The sequence below is a fragment of the Acromyrmex echinatior genome, chromosome 14 (assembly GCF_024713525.1).
Source record: "Acromyrmex echinatior isolate Ae372 chromosome 14, ASM2471352v2, whole genome shotgun sequence".
NCBI classification, from domain to species: domain Eukaryota; kingdom Metazoa; phylum Arthropoda; class Insecta; order Hymenoptera; family Formicidae; genus Acromyrmex; species Acromyrmex echinatior.
Window position 1 is genome coordinate 9,773,372 of NC_141865.1, and position 19,324 is coordinate 9,792,695.

Below are 19,324 nucleotides of genomic sequence, written 5' to 3' on the forward strand. Positions count from 1 at the left end.
TTCAATGACAATTACTGTCGGTCGACTGAAAGAATTCTTGCTTTTCCCGAATTAACGATCTCAAACAATATTCTTTAACCAATTCATTCGGCGTTCTGTGTCTTTCGGAATTATTTTCATAACATATCCTTTTTTTAATGAATTGTTACAAAACGGTATTGTACATCCAACCATATTTCTAAAATAATTTCGATAATTTTATTTTTATCAATGTACCTTTATGTATCTATGTCGTTCAATGCTGTTGCACCTAACTCTAAACCTGATAGTCTGTTGGATAGACTGAGACCGTATATCTCTTTCTCTCTCGCAGAATTTCGCTAAAACATGACGTCATTCGTATGGCGCCATTCTGATTATAGGCTCTCTAGTCGCTACCAATCGCTACCGTCGCTACCGCCACCGCTTATCGCTAGGCGCTTTACCGCCGCCTCATTCGCAATTCGCAATTCGCGACGGTTAGCAATGAACGGCTGACTCAGCATTGATCAATTGATGAGTCCTCGAACCGCGCCACGCGAAATTATATGTATTCTTCAGTGATATTATATTAGGCTGTATTCCAAAATTCATTGCCAGCGCTGAAAATTTATAATTTACGTTACGTGTATTATACATTTTCAGCACTGTCAGTGTATTTTGGAACGCAGCCTTCGTTAGAGGCTTTAAAGAGCGATGATCGAATCAGGTCATTGAATCGAAACAATAAGAATTATAAAAAGGGATGAGATTGTGAGGACTTGTCGGACAAATGTGTGATATTATCACAAAAATCTTTGCGCATCTTTATCTTGGTTGTCTGTACTCGATATATCCTTTATCATGGGCTGCGTTCAGTAGCCAACTCAACATCTCTCAACAGTTGAGTGAGTGCCCGCTGTTATTGATGTATTCTTCCAGATCTAAAATTCTGATTAGATGATCTAAAAGAATACACCAATAACAGTGAGCGCTCATTCAACTGTTTGAATCCGCTGAACACAGTCAAGGTTTTTAAATGATTTAAACCTGCGTTAAATATACGTTATCTGCTTTCCTGTTGGATTGCTAGCTAAATTAGAATCTTGCCACCGTGTTGCGATGCTGACACTGACGCTTTGCCATTTTATCTTGATTACATCATTCTTTTCTTCTATTTACCGGTGCACTGCATTGCAATTTTACGATTTATTTACGATATGCTTATACTGGCCGGAATCACCGTCGTTTTAATGGCATCCTCGGCGAGTGCCATTAACTTTGAAGTAGAAGATTTCTATTTCTAGCGATAAGTGTAATTTTATCTAAAAAATTCCTTTCTAGGTGAAATAATCTATCGAAAATATAAGTATGGTGTGTTTTACATTCGGAGAGAAAAATGGACTGCGAGATATAAAGAGGGAAATAAATTTTATTATAGATTCAACCGTATATATACATGTCACAATCACGTTATTGAATCGCTTATCCATCTTATCCCAGCAAACGAGAATGGATCGAAATGGATTCAAAAATTTTCAGAAATATTGATCCACGAATGTTAAAATGAATGCTTTTCAATCCTGAATGCATTTTTATTCATTTATAAGAATTGCATGGAGCATATCTCTATGCTTTTCAATCTAAAGATAATACTAGCTTTTTCTGTGCACAACACACACATTGTGAATACTGTTCAATTCAAATTTTGAATAAGAAATGCAGTTTTTCAATCCAATTGAATCCAAATAAATCCAACAAAAATATTCGCTATTTAAAATACGCATTCGGATAGAAAAAAATTTCAATCCATTTTAATCCATTCTCGTTTGCTGGGATCCTATTTAACTTAACCGAGTGGCCGACAACGAAAAAGGAAATGAGATAGTGAATGTTATGTATGTAGATTATAGAGTGTAGAAACGTAAAAGCCTGCAAGAAGGAAAGAGAATACAAGGGGGACCACATCGGACCAGACGCGGGCCAAGAGGGGGGCGGCCAGACGATAAGACACAGGAAGTAGCAAGCAAATCGGTCGAATTACATATTGAAAATCAAGTCTGATCTTGATCTGCGTGTCTGACGTACAATAAAAAGTTGCTTTATGTTATATAAGCACTTATAAACTTATACTTATACTTATATTATTTCGACCTAAAGGAAGTACCAAATATCGTACCTATATGGATGGATCATGACGTGAATTTGAATTCTTGAGTCACGTACGGTAACACGTGATACCTTTTCATTAAATTTATTTGTAACTTTCTTTAATTTTCTGATTTATAAAGTCAATTTAGTCAAGTGTTAAGTAATAGCCGCATATTAAGATTAGATAGTTTTTTCTTGACTTATTAATATTACTATTGCAATGGAAATAAAAATTATATCTTGATATCTATAAGAATTAAGGTTGGGCAGTGCCAAATTAAAAAATTGATTAATTTTAACTTAAAACTTCTAATATAATTAATTTAATTATGAATTAACTTATGTATCTTAACCAAGTTAAATTTTCTAGGCCGTTAATTTTAATATAAAATAATACAATTACAAGTTTTAATTTAACATTTCGAGCTCTCAAGTTCAATAAACTTAATTGTCGTGTGAAATAAGTTGAGAGCAACCGCAGTTGACATTAGCATATATCTATTCATATATAATATTTAAATTTAAGTAATTTTTTTACATGACTTCTCATCTTCTTTTAATACATACGAACGTTTCGACTTACATGAGGCTCAAAACTTTTCAAACAACTCTCATATACTAGTTTAGCTATAAAAAAATAGACCCTTTGAACAGCAAGGTTCACAAAATATTAGTAATCACGACACGGCGATAACTAACCCGTAAACCCCTTGGCACCTCTATATAACGAAATTTTGTTAATTCAGTACGTAATTACAATAGTCGAATAAAAATATTAGGTAATAGAAATGTACTAATAATTGGTACATATTGAAAAAGTGTTTATTTAAAATAGACATTTCATGTGTGTGTAGATATTTTGGGGGGGGGTACATAATGTACTTTTATATTTCTATAAAACACACACACACACACACACACACACACACACAAAATTATATAAATAACATATATATGTATACAATGTATATATGTATATGTATATGTGTGTGTGTGTGTGTGTGTGTGTGTGTGTGTGTGTGTGTGTGTGTATAATAATTATTATTAAAGATAAAGAGAGAAGCGGAAGAAGGGGAAGGGAGGGAGAGAGGGAGGAAAAAGAAGAAAAAGAAAACTTGGAAACTGATTTTTATAATAAATATTCAATTTGATGCGATTGTTCCATTTTCCTGATCGATTATTGTAAATGTAGGGATCCCGTAAATCCCGTCTTTGCAACTCCACGATTCACTATTATCATCAAATGAAGCATTTATCGATGATGTAGTTTTTTGCTGTAATTTTGCTGGTGGTAACAAGAATATTAACGATATTGCCATAATAATGTGCCAAACACTGTGTACATACTGCAACAAAATAAATGAACAAGAGATAATAAGGCTCTTAAAAGAAGATAATATGTTCACGATTTAACAAAATCCGTTTTAGTCACAATACTCATAAAAGAAAATTTAAATTGTACAATAAAAATTCTTCTCAAAATCTTTTACCACTTATGAAATTAAAAGTTTAAAAATTTTTATTTTTCTTCAAATTCGATATAATGCGAGATTTAGTTAACAATGGTATGGAGATTATAGAGCTTTTTTTTAACATTTCTTCAAATGTTTACAAAAAAAATGTTTATTTATGATATGTAATTCTTTGAAGCAGTAAAATTTATAAAATATACATGTGCACATAAAAATTGTACACACACACGCACACACACGCGCGCGCGCGCGCACGCACACGCACATCATACATACGTACTTGATAATTTTTCTCCGTTTCAATGAAAGAATAGAGTAATAAACCTGTAGTAGCAAAGAGCAAACCTAGTAGTATCTTTCGGCTTGGCTTCTTGCATTTTCTGGATTGAAAAGTACGATAAGTATGTCTGAAAACCTATAACAGAATTTGCCATTTTCTTATCAATCCTTGATGCAGCAATTCAGTTATTTCTACGTGAATTTCGATCATGTTCTCTATACATTTCATTACAGAAAATTGTCTCTATTTATATTTAAAATTATTTATTCATTCATTAACAATTTTTCTTTGGTGCAGAACCATTCGATTAATCAAAGATTAAAGAAAATTATTCTAGATTACCGGTATAATGATACCCAATGATAGCGGTATCAATATACTGATTAAACACATCCTGTTTATCTGCACTCCAAAAGTGATGACGAACACTCCTGTCATATGGCATAATGGTACAATAGTGATTGATAATTTTGCCATTGCTATTAATGTTATCCAAAATGCCAAAATACTCGAAAAAAAATCCATGTATTGTAAGATCTGTATGAAATAAGTACATTACCTCATAAATATGATGTACTGAAAGTATGAAGATGTAAATTTTAATAATTCCATTTTTTCGATTGTAAAATATGTATGTAAATATCATGAAAGATAGGTGTAAACTTCTTTTTATTATTATTCATTAAAGATAATTGAACTAATTGCTTTCTTTCATTTTTAATGAAATTTAATTAGAATTTTATTTTTCTAGACTAGAATACATAATTACTCTTACAAGTAGGATGTCTAAAAATAAAGAAAGATTCGAAAACATATACCTCATACTTCGTAATGCAAAATCGACCATTTTCATCACAAGCGTGATACAGAGACGAGAACAGCATCGTAATCAAATACACCAATCCTTCGGCGTACAGTTTTCGTTTTACGGCTACGTATACAGCTGGTACGAAAAAAACATTACTCGTGATGAGCAATATGGTACTCATAAGAGAAATAACAGGAACGGTATTTGAAATATCTGTACAATCCCATCCTGTGTAACCTAGGTGATGATTGAAATAATAGAAACTTGTAGCTTATTCACACAATTTTTGTATAAGTCAATTTCGAATCGTGCACACTTTACGTTGCATAAAATTAAAGATAAAATAAAACCACGGCCTAGCTCTCATCTCGGGAGTGACACTTAATTATATTGGTCATTGAAGTAAATTTTTTTTGATAAATGTTTACCTTTACAATCGGTGACCTTCCCAAGTGACCTCCAACTGATCTTGACCTTTTGATCCTGAAGGAGGGGTCAATTGGAGATCATTTGGGGCTGACTATGTAAAGGGAAACATTTATCATTTTTCTTTTATTATTATATTAAATTGCAATTGCAAACATATTACATTAATAACATTTTTATGCTTTTCACTTTCATAATGTTTTTATCTGTATAGCCATGATATACTTCATATTTAACACAAATATATTCGTTCTCTTTTTGAGAAACTGTATTAAATATTGCTTTCCACACTCTATATATTAAAGGAGTGTAAAGCGACAAAGAATGAATTGCGGATGGAAGAGTTTATAAGGGAAGAAGGCAGAAGTCTGGAAACAATGAAGAGGATAGACAAGGCAAGGAAGGAGGCGAAAGAGAGAAGGGAAACAGAGAAGAAGGAGAATGTTATGTATAATAATTGGACTTTTTATGACAATAATTACATGTATCACAGTTTACGATGAGGCGAATTTGATCAATGCTGTTAATTCAGTACAAGTATTTTTGATATACACACACACACACACACACACACACACACACACAGAGTTAGTCAGACGGTACAAGAGTATCAAACTCTTAGACTTGGCGGGTATATGTAGATTATGTTAATTTGCGATAATGGGTTAGACTAGAATATAGGACAAGATAATGAGTTCACAAAATAGATAGTTTTATATTCGTTTGAAGTTATTAAAGTTTATTTAATATAGGAATAGATTATAATGTGTGTGTATATATATATATATATATATATATATATGTTTTGTATGTAAACTGGAAGCCAAGGATTGAAATAAATAAATAAATAATAAATATTGCTTTCACAAAATGAGGGGATGCTTTGATCGTATGTGTGCATGTGCGTATATTTATATATGGAATTATAAAATTGTGCGAATTGAATAATCTGTTAGCATTATGATTAAAATATTCGATTCATTTAAATCTCATTGTAATTCAAACAATGAAATATATAACTACAGACAAGTATGCGTGCGTGCGTGCGTGCGAGAGTAAATAATTGCACTATGACAAAAAATACAATATAATGTCAAAATTATTCAAAATTTGTTACATATATGAAACTCGCTGATGAAAATTTAAGACACTCTCCCGATACACAGGAATTCAATGATGTGTCAAAAATTAAAAATATATTGTCAGTAAAGTTACCTTGGATGAAATTCAAACGTGAAATTATTGATTACTGAATGATTAATTAGTATGTTTTATTATTTAATTGTAATTCAATAACAAAATTAAAAACTGTACAAGAGGTGTATGAAAAAAATTATATCATCAAAATAACATTACCTTTGAAACAATTGCATGTTGCATAGTGAAGAATGTTCTTTTGAATTTCTTGACAAATGCCATGATTACCACAAGGACTTTGGTCAGAAAACATACACTTTTTGGTGCGTATGTTCAATAGTATTGACATTTCTGCGATTTGACAGCGCACAGGTTTACTGTAAACAGACACAAAACATTGTATTAAGTCAAACTATTTCTTATTCACGACTTCTTTGATAAATCTTGTATCAAAAGCTCCTCTACATAATTATTCGATAAGCCTACATATCTTTCCAGCATCCTTGCAGCTATTATATTAAATCTTTTCAGAAGAATATTCTCACTTACCCATAATTATAACATGTCGCAAGGATAATAATGTACCATGTGCCAGGTTGTGGATACGCTATCAATAAACTTGCGTTACGTTTGCTTAATGACGACAAGTTTATCGCCAAAGTTCCATTTTGACAAGAATGACGGTCTTCTAATGTAGGTATACGATCTCGTTGCATGCACATTGTTACCAAAATCGATCGCGTTGATGACAGCTAAAAGGATTACACAAGTATATATATCCAATGTTCGATTCTAAATATATCGAACCACTTTAAGTTTAGCTCTTCTATTCTGAAATATAACCTGCTATTATTAAACAGCTTCCTTCCTTTCCTTCCTTTATTTCCTTCCTACATAGAATGCATGAATATTAGTCATTCTTGACTAATGAATATCTTTTACACTAAAGTACCCAAATAATTTAATAACTCCTTATCGCATCGCTGATATTTATCAATACAATCCTAAATTCTAAATTCATTTTGTTTATTTATGTTTATTTATTTCCTTTATATTTATTTTGTCTACACAATAAATTTCATTTATCGCTCTTTCATTTGCACGCACTTTTGCTAGTTGAGTTGACCATGATGCATACGGTTTCACTTGTTTTACACTAAAATTGCGATTTTTTGCGCGCGTAAAATATTCATTCTGTGCCATTAGAATAAGAATGAAAATATTGAAAATTGAGAGAAAAATCGCAGAAACTATTTATAATATTAGAAATATCTGATTCTATTGAGTTTTTAAAATGGAGGAATTATTATACATCGCTTGTTTCTATACTATTCCTATCGCTATTGCCTAGCATTGTGTATCTAGGGCTTTATATGTGAGACACCTATACGCGCAGTCGTATGCTAAGAGTAAAAAACTCTTGAAGGGAAAAAAAATTAATGTTTTTTTCAACTAAAAATTTTTAAGGACCGTAAGTGAAATAGTTTTCGGTCTTGAGACGCAAACCTAACTGAAATGTTCCTTTTTTTATCTTTATAATGTATATAAAAATATAAAAGTTGAAGAAAGCTACCTTAATCAAGTACTTAAAAAATTTAACATTTTAAAATTTGTACCTTCTTTACTTCCAGATGTACATTGATATCAAGTGTGCCACCGATATCTATCAATGGTAAAATATCAAATTGCGTCATCATCGGGACTGAATCAGTTAATACTAGTCTTGAATTTAACCATTCTTTTCCCTAAAAATTTCGGTGATGGAATATAGTGTTAATACCAATTAGTCGCTATCGTATAAACAATTAAAAATATATATATCATGTTCCAATCCTTATTCCATATAGCGTAAAAACAAAAAAACACAGCTCATCTTAATACGATAGATATCACCTGCAGAAGATAAATAGTTGAAAATGTTTCCGCATGTTTAACACGAACTAATCGATGTCTTGGTATACACTGATTATCAGTATCTCGCTTTTCATTTTTTTGATAAAATTCATCTTTATTGTAAAATTTGCTACCATTGATTTCTTCATTATACCATCTGTGTTTTATTAACTCTTTGTAAGTACTCGTTTTCGTTATAGAATTAAAACTTAAAGGAATTATGTTCGTGTATTCTCTAGTAAACGATTTTTCTGTTAATCCGATTGGACATTCTAAAATAATTATTTATATATTTCTTTTATTACATTTGTACATTCTTTTTACACGTACGCGTGCGTATGTATAATTAACATTTTTGTTTATACATAAAAACAATCATGATTACTTGATGTTACAACCACATTTGAATTCGATATATTGTTGCAATTTGTTTACTCTCGACAATATACAAATTATCGAAAATTCGCTCGTCTGTGGAATTTACGAAAAGGTATTCCAATAAAAGGTATATTTGTATAATATGTCGAGTCTACTGTATTCGTTTAATTTTCTAGTTATGCCAATATGTACACAAATACGTACGCAAATATATGAATATATACACACACGCGCGCGCGCACACCTCAGTTTTGCAGAAAGTCTAAAGCATCCTTCGGAGAACTGTGTTATGCGAGCGTGAATATATATATACACATACTTACGCTCATAAATACGCATATATACAGCAAGAGAATAAAATACATCAAAGTTAAATTACCTGTTGTATCAATCTTGATGTTGAATTCTATAATGCTACTCGAAACAATTAATAAATAATAATAACTATCTTCATAAGGAGAAGATTCTATGAAAGAATAACTAGCGTTTGTGGTAAGAATTTTAGATTCCGTGGAATGAAAATAATTGGATGTTGGCAAAACACGTCCTTTCAGGTACATAGCCTCGATACAAGGTTTATTAATATCACGAAAATTATGCAACGTAAAGTTGCAGTTCCAAACTGATAGACGGAAGCTCAATAATCCTGACGGAACATATATCCTGAATAAAAATTATAATTGATGTGAATATTTTGCATCTTGTGTAATGTAATTAACGAAAAATGATATAGAAAATAGTGCAGCATATTCAGAGCGTTTTCCCAGTTAGAGACACAGATGACAGTATAATACAACATAACACAAAGAATCATTTTTTCTTGTTTAATATTGACAAAAACAAGAATGCGATTCATTGTGTTCCTTTATGGAAAACATATGTTCTTTGTATAACTTTTACCTATTCGTTTTCTTTAAGTTAGATCTGCATAAAATTTTTAAATTTTGCACTTGTAAATTGAAAAATGTAATTCAAATATATATATATATATATATATATATATATATATACAGGGTGTCATGAATATACGGCCCCATTCGTCCCGAGCAGATAGAGTGGGCTAAACTGAGTAGAAGAGTCCTCTACCATTTTGTAATTAACGAGATATTAACGTTTAAAGATAACCGAATATGCATGTCTTCCCGACCTATTATTGCCGAAAGTACGGTCTACCGAGCGCGCGGGACACGAGGAGCGGGGCTTACCGTCGCGAGCATCTAAGCTCAAAGAGCGCGGCGTGCCTACTAGGCCATTCCCGCTCCTCGCGGCTCGCGCGCCGTGCACTCGATGGGCCGTATCTTTGACAATAGTAAGTCGAGCGGACGCGCGTATCCGGTTATCTTTAAACGTTAATATCTCGTTAATTATTGCGAGCATTACAAAATGATAGAGGACTTTTCTATTCAATTTAGTCCTACATCTCTACCTGTTTGGGACGAGTGGGCCGCATATTCACCTTGTATACATACATATCACACACACACGCGCGCGCGCGTGTGTAACAATATAATGCACATAAATATATATTTTTTCTCGGTCTACTGAGAAAAAAATTTTATAAATATTAAATGCACCTTGTGTAATAATAAATGAAATAACAATTTTAATATTACTTGTAGTATGTTGTCGTTGCGCTTGTTCGCAATCTCATTTGATAATTAATAGGAATATTTATAATATTATCTATTTGCGACCATAGAGCTATTGCACCTATACTATATTGGCATTTGTGTCCTAAGCCCTAAAAAAAGTTTTAAGAGGAATAAAGTAGATTATATATGTTTTTCTCTCGTAAATTAAAATATTTGTAATAACGAAGTAGTAATAATTATTCATATAATTAAAATAGCTGATTGGTATACCTGCTGTTGAACCTTCTTATCCCAATAAGACATATAAGCTGCTACGAACCAATCTCCAGGTTGCGGCTCATATACTGGAACAACAGTTACATTTTTCGGCTGATAAATTGTAGTAGTAGTGACTATGATATCGTAATCATATTTGGTTGACTTTGTTGATACAGATATTTCATTATTTGCAGTGATTACTGGATAACTACCAAACTTTAGGTATCTAAAGTAAAAAAAGTAAAAAAATTATCGTCTGTATTACCGACTATATCATAATTTTTGTGTCACTATTACTTTTTTCCTCTTTTACAGATTCGCAAATCTTTTTCCAGGATTAAAGTATCTAGCATTAAAATATCCAGCATTAATACGTATCTATGAGGTGAATTTTATGCTGAGAACGAAAAAAAATTTTCTTAAGATTTCAATTTCGAAATTTTTTGTTGTTCTCGGCACTTCATCTTATAGACATATTAATGCATATATTTTAATCTTGGAAAAGAATTTTCGAATCTGTAAAAGAGAAAAAAAGTAATTGTTATACAAAAATTACAATTTAGTCGGTAATACAGATGGCTTAAATTAATTAATTAATAACTTACAATTATCCATCCAACTGTTCTTATAATTTTTTTTATTAGAAAAATTCGATTAGTCATTACATATTGTAGAATTGTGTTCTATTCTAAAAACACTTGTTGAGCAAATAATTTTTACAATGGATATCCCATCTAATGTGACCTCTCCTTTTAGCTTTACAAATGAAAAATATAGTATAAAAGGGACATAAGTTACAGTAGAAGCAATTAAAAAAAATTTATTTACCATGGTTACATGAAGGTTATGACCATTTAATAAATTGGAATTTATGATTTTTTTACATAGTATAATTCGTCTAATAAGTCTGCATATAAAAGTATTAAGGTAAAAAATATTACAAATTCCATATAGTTTATGAGATATTTTATACTTTATTCTCTGGTAGTTTGATATAAGTTTGATAAATGTAAAATATCTCGTCAACTATTAATTTTTTGAGAATTGATTAATTTCATTATTCTGTGCATAAAAAGTATTAAAGTACATTTAACAAAGACTTAATAGTTTACGAGATATTTAATATTTTACATGTTAAAATGTATCAGAATAAAGCATATAAATGTATCGTTAACTATTGCTTCTTTGCTCTCATCTCTACCTTAACATTTTAACACGCATAATAATTATAGAGGAATATTACGTAAAAATAAATTAGAGGAATATTACGTATAATTACACTTAAAAAAAATGGCTATATCTTCATACGATTAGGAAAAGAGTTAAAAACTGACTTTGTGCTCTATTATAAACTATACAATTTGTGTCTGAACATATTTTTGATTTAATCTTATTCTGTAAAGACATGCAAGGGATGATTATGTTAGGTGTAGGACATCTTGTATATAAATTTAAGTTTATTTAAGATAAAAGGAAAAATATTACATGTAAACTTTTCGTGTAGGGCATGTAGGATCATCCATAAAAGCAGCGAATTGCCATGTAGCTCGAGGCACCTCTTTCGGTACTGTAAAGTGAAACATTGTCACGTCGGAATAGCTCTTGAACGAGCGAAGTAAATCTTCCTGATTTGCCTGTGGTATTATACAGCGACTCACTGCAAATGAAGAATTTATCATCTTAAATATATATAATCCATGTAAGACGATTAGATAAATAATTAGATGTAGGATAAGATAAAGAAGACAAAAGTAGTAGACAAAAGTATGTAGTTAAATGATATAAAATCAGATATGCGAGAAGTAAGATAAGTGTAGAACAAAAACAATGACAGATAAGAGATAATAAATATTAGATGTTAGTGCATGTAAAACCCAAAGGATAAAATATAGAAGACGTAGGATAAAGTATAGATAAAGTATAGAACCCAAAGGATAAAGTATAGATGAACGTATGCGTCAAGAATAGATAGAAATTGTAAATCCCCTTCTTGGCTAAATTGTACACTGAAGTGAAATAAATTCTATTCTATACATCCCATTTAATGGGGGTTGCAAAATAAAAAAATTTTTTTCTCTTCACTGGGTTGACATATTTGAATTACTTTTTTTTCTCTTACTCTCATATAACTAGCTGCAATTCATAATTTCAATTTGATCTTAATTTTTGACAAAGAATTTTTGTACTATAAATTTATTATAAATCGTATAGAGTATAATATATTTCCGCCTTTTAATCTCTATTTCTAACCTTGCATGAATTTCACTAATTCTCGTTTTCTAATATAATTGAGCAATTCTACTTAACGTATATATATAGTGTATCAATATTGGTATTAATTTGAATAAGATAATTTTTGGCAATTCGGATAAAGAGATTAATGAAAAAAATGTAACTTATCGCGAAAGATAAACATACTTGGAAAAAAAATGAACAAAAGATTCAGAAAAACGGAAAATCGGCGAGACGTCAAATAAAGCTCCAAAGAAAACGTTGAAATCATGACAAAAGTATATATTAATTGTAGAATAGGAAATAAACATCGAAAAACACTGACTCCATTTTTACAACTACATATGTGGTATCTTTATCCTTTTCTAATCAATACGCAGCTATAATTGCGCATGTGTAGTAGACGGTATTGCATATGCGCAGTCATGAAAGTATAGCTAAAGGTACACTTACATGCAAGCGTCAAGCAGTGGAAGCAACAACTAGAGAGAAACCTGAGAGAGGACATGACGGCCCAAAACCTGTAACTGCAAAATGCTTGTGGTGTTGTAAGCGTTAGTTGCAGCGATCGAGTCAGTTTTTCTTTCGGTTTCTCTTTCTCTCTCTCTCTCTCTCTCTCTCTCTCTCTCTCTCTCTCTCTCTCTGATGTCATGGTATTCTGCGTGCGGACTTTTTAGTCGTGTCAAAGTCTCGCTACAAATGCTTTGAAGCATTTAATGGACCAATTAGAAGAAAGAATTTTATAGTGATCAATTAAAAAACGTTCAGCTTCAAAACGGTTGCAGCATCGTGTTGACCGTACCTTTTGTAAGCCTCAGCGATAGATACGTTAGTAAAATGGATAAGATTAATCATCTTTATGTTCATTGGTAAGATTAATCATCTTTATGTTTATTGCGAGATCAGCATCAGTTACTGCTCATGTCGTTAGATAATTACTCGTGCCGTCAGATAAATGCTAAATTTATTAGGTGTTGGAATTAATTCGTAGCGTTTTACAAGTGATGGGAAGTACTTTCATTAATGTATTTTTTAATGCTCATGTGAAATAAATAACATTCTTTCATTAAAAAACGCTACGAATTAATTCCAACACCTAATATTATTATTATTAGTAGATTTTAAATTTATTATTTATTTTTTAAATTTATTATGAGTAGATTTTTTAATTTCTCGTATTTTAACCTAGTAATGCGACATCCAAACTCGTAATGTATGCAATTATATCTCTATCTTCCTTTCGATCTGTATGTTCCAAACATTCATTTGAGTTTATATTAATATGGCTTGTGAGTCAGAAGCAATGAGTAACATTTCTTTGCAAATTTAGTGATTTCTCGTCAATCTTCCTTCGCTATTAGCCGGCGCCCAGACACGCTCGGCGCCAGCGGCGAATTGGACACAGCAGCCACAACGTAGCCATTGTTTGTAGGGAACTACTTCTCAATGCCTCACTAGCGCAGCGAGCGGAGGAAGCCTAAAGATTTTGTAGATTGTGAGTTGCCTACAAGCAGCGTTATAAAAAAAAAGAGAGATTAGACCACTCGTCCTGTACGGTCATATAGATACATGCTTCTGTAATAAATTCATCGTTACTAATTCCAAGCAAAGTGGTCGATTTTTACATCTTCCATCATATGACAAGCGTGGGGCTTGTCTTGAGAGGCAGACTCGTATTGAGTCTCATATCCTCACATGCTGCCGCGCACTACTGCTCTCCACAAAGTGGATGTAAACTACATAGCAACGTTCAAGGCTGGAGATGATAAATCGATATTTGGTTCATATAATCGTGCAAAAGTGGACAATGTATCTTAATGACTTCTGCACACTGGATGCGGAAACGCTTGTCGCGCGGCAAAATGTGCGATAGCTAATAAGCTTACGGCTCCTATTGTATTCATTGATTAGGGCTGTCGCGCATAAATTTCAACGGTGACCGTAAGGCTGGGTTTTTACTGAACACTACGACGTTCATTTTCGACGTCAAAACCGATCACGTGATCAAAATTGACAAATATCAAGCGTCAATTTTGATAACATGATCTGTTTTGACACCGAAAATGAGCGTCGTAGCGTCAAGTGAAAACCCAGCCTAAGATGTAAACTTAAGCCGATAAGCCAATCAGGATATTGTTTTAGATCTATGTAATTTAACGGAAATGTAAATAATAGTAAACTTATCCATAACCTTGCAATAAGGCGAATTTTAATCCGGTTGAAACTCGCCTTATGAATAAGTTTACTGCTATTTTTATTTTCGTTATAGTACGTAAATCTAAAGCAGTAGTTCTGATTGGCTCATCGGTTTAAATTTACGTCTTAAGGTTACTGTTACAGAAATTTTGTCTGCGGCAGATCTTACAGCGTCTCATTTTGCCGCGTGGCAAGCGTTTCCGCGTCCAGTGTGCAGGAACCATAAGAAAAGTGGACGTTCCTATATAGTTTACATTCACTTTGTCAGAGGGCAGTAGTGCGCGGCAGCATTTTGCGGTTACAGGTTTTGGGCCGTCATGTATGTCCTCTCTCAGGTTTCTCTCTGTATACACATACGCTTATCTACCTTTTCTTATGTTTATAAACGAGGTCGCATAAAAGCACAAAGCGTGAAATAAATGTTTTGTTAACGGTTTATTTAAGTATAACAAGATGAAACAAATATTTTTTACAGTTTTTCTCTTGATAGTTTTGACAAATCAGGGTACAGTATATTCATTACAAAGGGCGTGGCAGTGAATCATATCCGATTATTATTCTCATGTTATTTTGAAATAACATTTTAATTGCAGGCGATAGCTTGTATTGCTACAGGTGTAACAGTAATCATCCTGGATGTGGAACACCTTTAAATTGGTTATGGTATTGGGGAGAAACTTGCCCAGAATACGATGACAAGTGTGTAAAGATAATTGAACGGAAAGGAGGTAATCATTCATGTTACATTTACAAGACGACATATTAAATTTTTATTTGATTTTTAGATGACATATGAAAGGAAACATACATGTGCATATATCCTCCCAAGTAAAAAAACGTCACAATTACATCACAACAATCATGGTTACGTCATGGTGACCTGTGAATATCTAAATCTGTGTTATTTTGTTACGACAATCTCGCAGTGACATATGTTCTTCCTGATTAATGTTGTGACGTGAATGTGACCCTTTGCTACAGGGGATATGTATATAGCATTTAGTCCATGATGACAAGTTAACACAAGTGTCTTTCTATCTTCATTATTCTCTGAATGTCAAGAAATAGAATGACATTTGTGTCGACTTGTGTCACTAAATGAAAAAAGCATAATCGTACAATTTTTTCCTCAGCGGAAACAATTATTACCCGTGAATGCCTGAGCTCCGTACGTAGCTTTAGAACGGATATTCCTGCGGATCATTACGAAGGCTGCAGACCTGCTGCTAAAGATGTACGATTAGGCCATTATGTCAATAACAGTATTCATCAGTTGGATATTCATCGTGATTATTATGACGAGGTTACATGGTGCTTCTGTTACTTTGATCATAGATGTAACAGTGCGGAGATTATGACTGTTTCAATATTACTTATAACTTTAGAAATCGCTGTACAGTATTTTATATCCTAAGGCTGTTACATATATGATACAATTTGTAGAAGAGAGAGGGAGATAGACAAAACGTTTATTTACATTCTTATTTACAAGCAATAGTAAATTAAAATAAAGCAAATAAAGAGTAATTTATACAAGAAAGAAAAATAAAACAAAGACACAAGAAAAGAAAAATGAAATAAATGATAAAATTGCGTTGCTGCAAATAATAACAAAAAAGTTCATGTCTAAATGAGCCAAGCGATTCTGCTGAGAGGCAAAGGAAGGAAATTCCAAGAAAGAGAGATATTAAAAAATATAAATATTTGTGCATTATTTAAAAAAATGTATACACAAAAGTCTGTAATTGTTGAGTATAGTCTCTTCACCTTTGATATTGATAAAATTAGGCTCATTCGATGCGTTTTTGCACGAAAAATGAATGAATCTGGCAAAAAAAAGTTGCTCCGCCTTATAGATCGAGGTATTAATTGTTAAAGTTGACGACTATTCAAGTTAGGAAATCTTGTCATATCGATGGCATAGAGGGACATGAGAACATGTAAGCGAGACTACAATAAATATTTTCTGCTTTAATTACACAGGACAGCAGATTCTCTGCTCTAAAAAGACAAATTTTCTTCTTTAGAACTTCTTCATGAGTCTAATTTTATCAACATCGGAGATGAGATGGCTAAACTTGAAAATCACCATCTTAAATTGGAGTTATATTCTCGAAAAAAGTCATGAAATTATTGTAGTATACGTTTCGAATATTTTGATATACTATAGTATACATATAGTATATGTTACATACATTTTCTTAGTTTTTGTATCTGACATTTAAACATTTTTGAATAAGGCCTAAAATTATAAGGTTATATTAAGGTTATATTTATCTTTAAAAAAATAGAAAGCTATTAAGTCAATACAGCTTATATGTTTAACGCACTTACATAATGCCACGTACGAAAGCATATACTTATGCATTATTCAATTATTAAAACTATTAGGAACATATCTTGACATACACTAATATTGAAAATGTATAATAGATATTATGCGTATAACAGATTTTCGATATTGATAGTAAATCAATCCATATATATTATATGTCGTCATTTTGACATTGAAATGACGACAAATAACATTATATTGATATTTAGGTAGCAATGATCTGGATATATATATATATATATATATATATATATAAAATTATAATATACTATATATGAATAAGTAACTTTTATATATTGTTTCATTGATGACATTTATCGCTTGTCATTTGATTCTTACATTTTAGTATTGAAAACTTCAAGTGTCCTAAAAAAACTTGCAGCGTAAATCAAATATATATTCGATTAACGTACAGATTTTAATTTTCATCAGGATATCCGTATAATATTAGTTTTAAAAAACTCACTTGTCAAGTTATCTCAAAGCTAATATAATAAGTATTTATTTTTAAATGAATACAAATTAGGCATACACTGACTTATATATCATAGCCTTTTATTTTATTTTACATATACATACGTACATATACATTGACATCTATCCATTTATATATATATATATGTGTGTGTGTGTGTGTGTGTGTGTATATATATATATATATATATATGGTTAAATATCATATCTTAAGATACATTATTTTGAAAAATGTTTAATCATACATGTAACTGACACGCGCGCGCAATATATATGTGTGTATATGTATATGTATATATATATATATATTATATACACACACACACACACACACACATATACATATATATACATATATATATATATACACATATATATACAGGTCCCGCGAGACTACTCCAATTACTCATAGGAAAGTAGATGAGATCGAAATAAACATAAAAGTCCTTCACCATTTAGCGATATTCGTAATAATAATCAAGATATTAATGTTTACAATTGTATTAATGAGAGTGCGCCGATAGAAATGCTCCGGCCACTCGAAGTATAGCCCAGCCCACTTTTTCAAACATAGGCTGCGCCGGCAGATAGTTAGATAGTTAGATAGCGTTAGATAGTTGAAAGAAGCGCGCTATTGCTTAGCTATTATTTACTTTTATGTTTATGTCGATCCCATGTTCCTTCTTATGGGCAATTGGAGAAGTCTCGCGGGACACCCTGTATATAAAATTAATAACCTTTTATAAAACAAAATATATTCATTTTAACATTGCGTGAATATTCTTTGTATGCAATAATATTGTTACATATCGCAAAGCCGTCCATTAATATAGCAGATAGAAGATTTAAATAATGTGTCTTACAAAAATATGTATATTTATAAAATAGAAAATTATAATTTTAGTATTATTTGTATGTAACTGATTTTATAACTTTTTATAATTAAATATAAAAATAATAGAATTTGCAATACTGAAATATAAAATATTTAATCATTGAGACCAAATATTTATTTATTGCATGTACACCCAAGGACTTCGATTCTTTCGAAATTTCCTCAAAAATTTTCACTAACTGAAAAATGACCACTTTTCTACATTAATACTTACAGTCCGTGCGCGATTAACGGCTAAACCTTTCTACTACATTTCTATTTACAACAAAATTTAACGTAAAAACGAAATAATATGAATTTTTGGAAGTTTTAAGAAAGTACTCGAGGGAAAGAATCGAAGTCCTTAGGTGTACCTTATGCAAAAAAAGAAAAGTTTTATGCTTCTCTTTCTTCTTTTACTAATTATGAAATCTAACTTTGATAAAGATCTAATGGAGGGTAATCATCTCAAAAATCGATGAAATTATATTCATTCGATGCGTTTTTGCATAAAACGAAAGAATCAGAAATAAGTGTTGCTCTGCCTCACGAACCGAGATATTAAGCTAAAGTTATTAAGGAGGAAGTCCCTCAGGTGAGGGAAAGAGAAATGGCGCCTTCAACCCTAACCTATGAGTTATATGGCGCAAAACTAAATTTAATTCAAAATAGAACAAAAAAAAAGAAAAAGTATGACAAACATAAATCTATGGAACAACAACTTCAAATAACTCTTCCAGTTCTCTTGATAAAATTAAAAATAACTCTTAATGTTGACAAATCTTCTGATTTAATGAGCTCAAAAACATTGATAAAATACTCTTCTTAACCTTAATTTCTGATCTAACACAGCTCTGAAA

The 19,324-nt window shown here is 31.5% G+C and overlaps 2 protein-coding genes across 9 annotated transcripts; one reads left to right on the top strand and one right to left on the bottom strand.

The window, feature by feature from the left end:
* Window positions 1–3,222: 3,222 nt before the first annotated feature.
* On the bottom strand, window positions 3,223–13,030 carry LOC105148910 (transmembrane protein 8B). Of its 8 annotated transcripts, none has more exons than XM_087413566.1 (14): window positions 12,772–12,862; window positions 12,281–12,486; window positions 11,839–12,010; window positions 10,366–10,579; window positions 10,117–10,244; window positions 8,883–9,166; window positions 8,126–8,397; window positions 7,849–7,977; window positions 6,782–6,984; window positions 6,452–6,609; window positions 4,680–4,906; window positions 4,204–4,398; window positions 3,862–3,996; window positions 3,223–3,455 (listed from the first exon to the last, which is right to left on the bottom strand). In XM_087413566.1, exons 3-14 carry the CDS (start codon window positions 11,934–11,936, stop codon window positions 3,252–3,254), a joined length of 2,247 nt encoding a protein of 748 aa, XP_087269692.1. In that variant the 5' UTR covers window positions 11,937–12,010; window positions 12,281–12,486; window positions 12,772–12,862; the 3' UTR covers window positions 3,223–3,251. The 8 variants fall into 8 exon arrangements, with proteins under 8 accessions (XP_087269692.1, XP_087269693.1, XP_087269696.1 ...); XM_087413567.1 differs by lacking the exon at window positions 12,772–12,862 and adding an exon at window positions 12,604–12,749; XM_087413570.1 differs by lacking the exons at window positions 12,281–12,486; window positions 12,772–12,862 and adding exons at window positions 10,959–11,109; window positions 11,182–11,260 and having other exon boundaries at window positions 11,839–11,928.
* A 2,076-nt stretch (window positions 13,031–15,106) lies between these two features.
* On the top strand, window positions 15,107–18,575 carry crim (QVR superfamily protein crim). Its single transcript, XM_011060929.2, has 3 exons — window positions 15,107–15,286; window positions 15,375–15,509; window positions 15,915–18,575. The coding sequence occupies exons 1-3, from the start codon at window positions 15,235–15,237 to the stop codon at window positions 16,193–16,195; spliced, it is 468 nt and encodes a 155-aa protein (XP_011059231.1). The 5' UTR covers window positions 15,107–15,234; the 3' UTR covers window positions 16,196–18,575.
* Window positions 18,576–19,324: the final 749 nt, after the last annotated feature.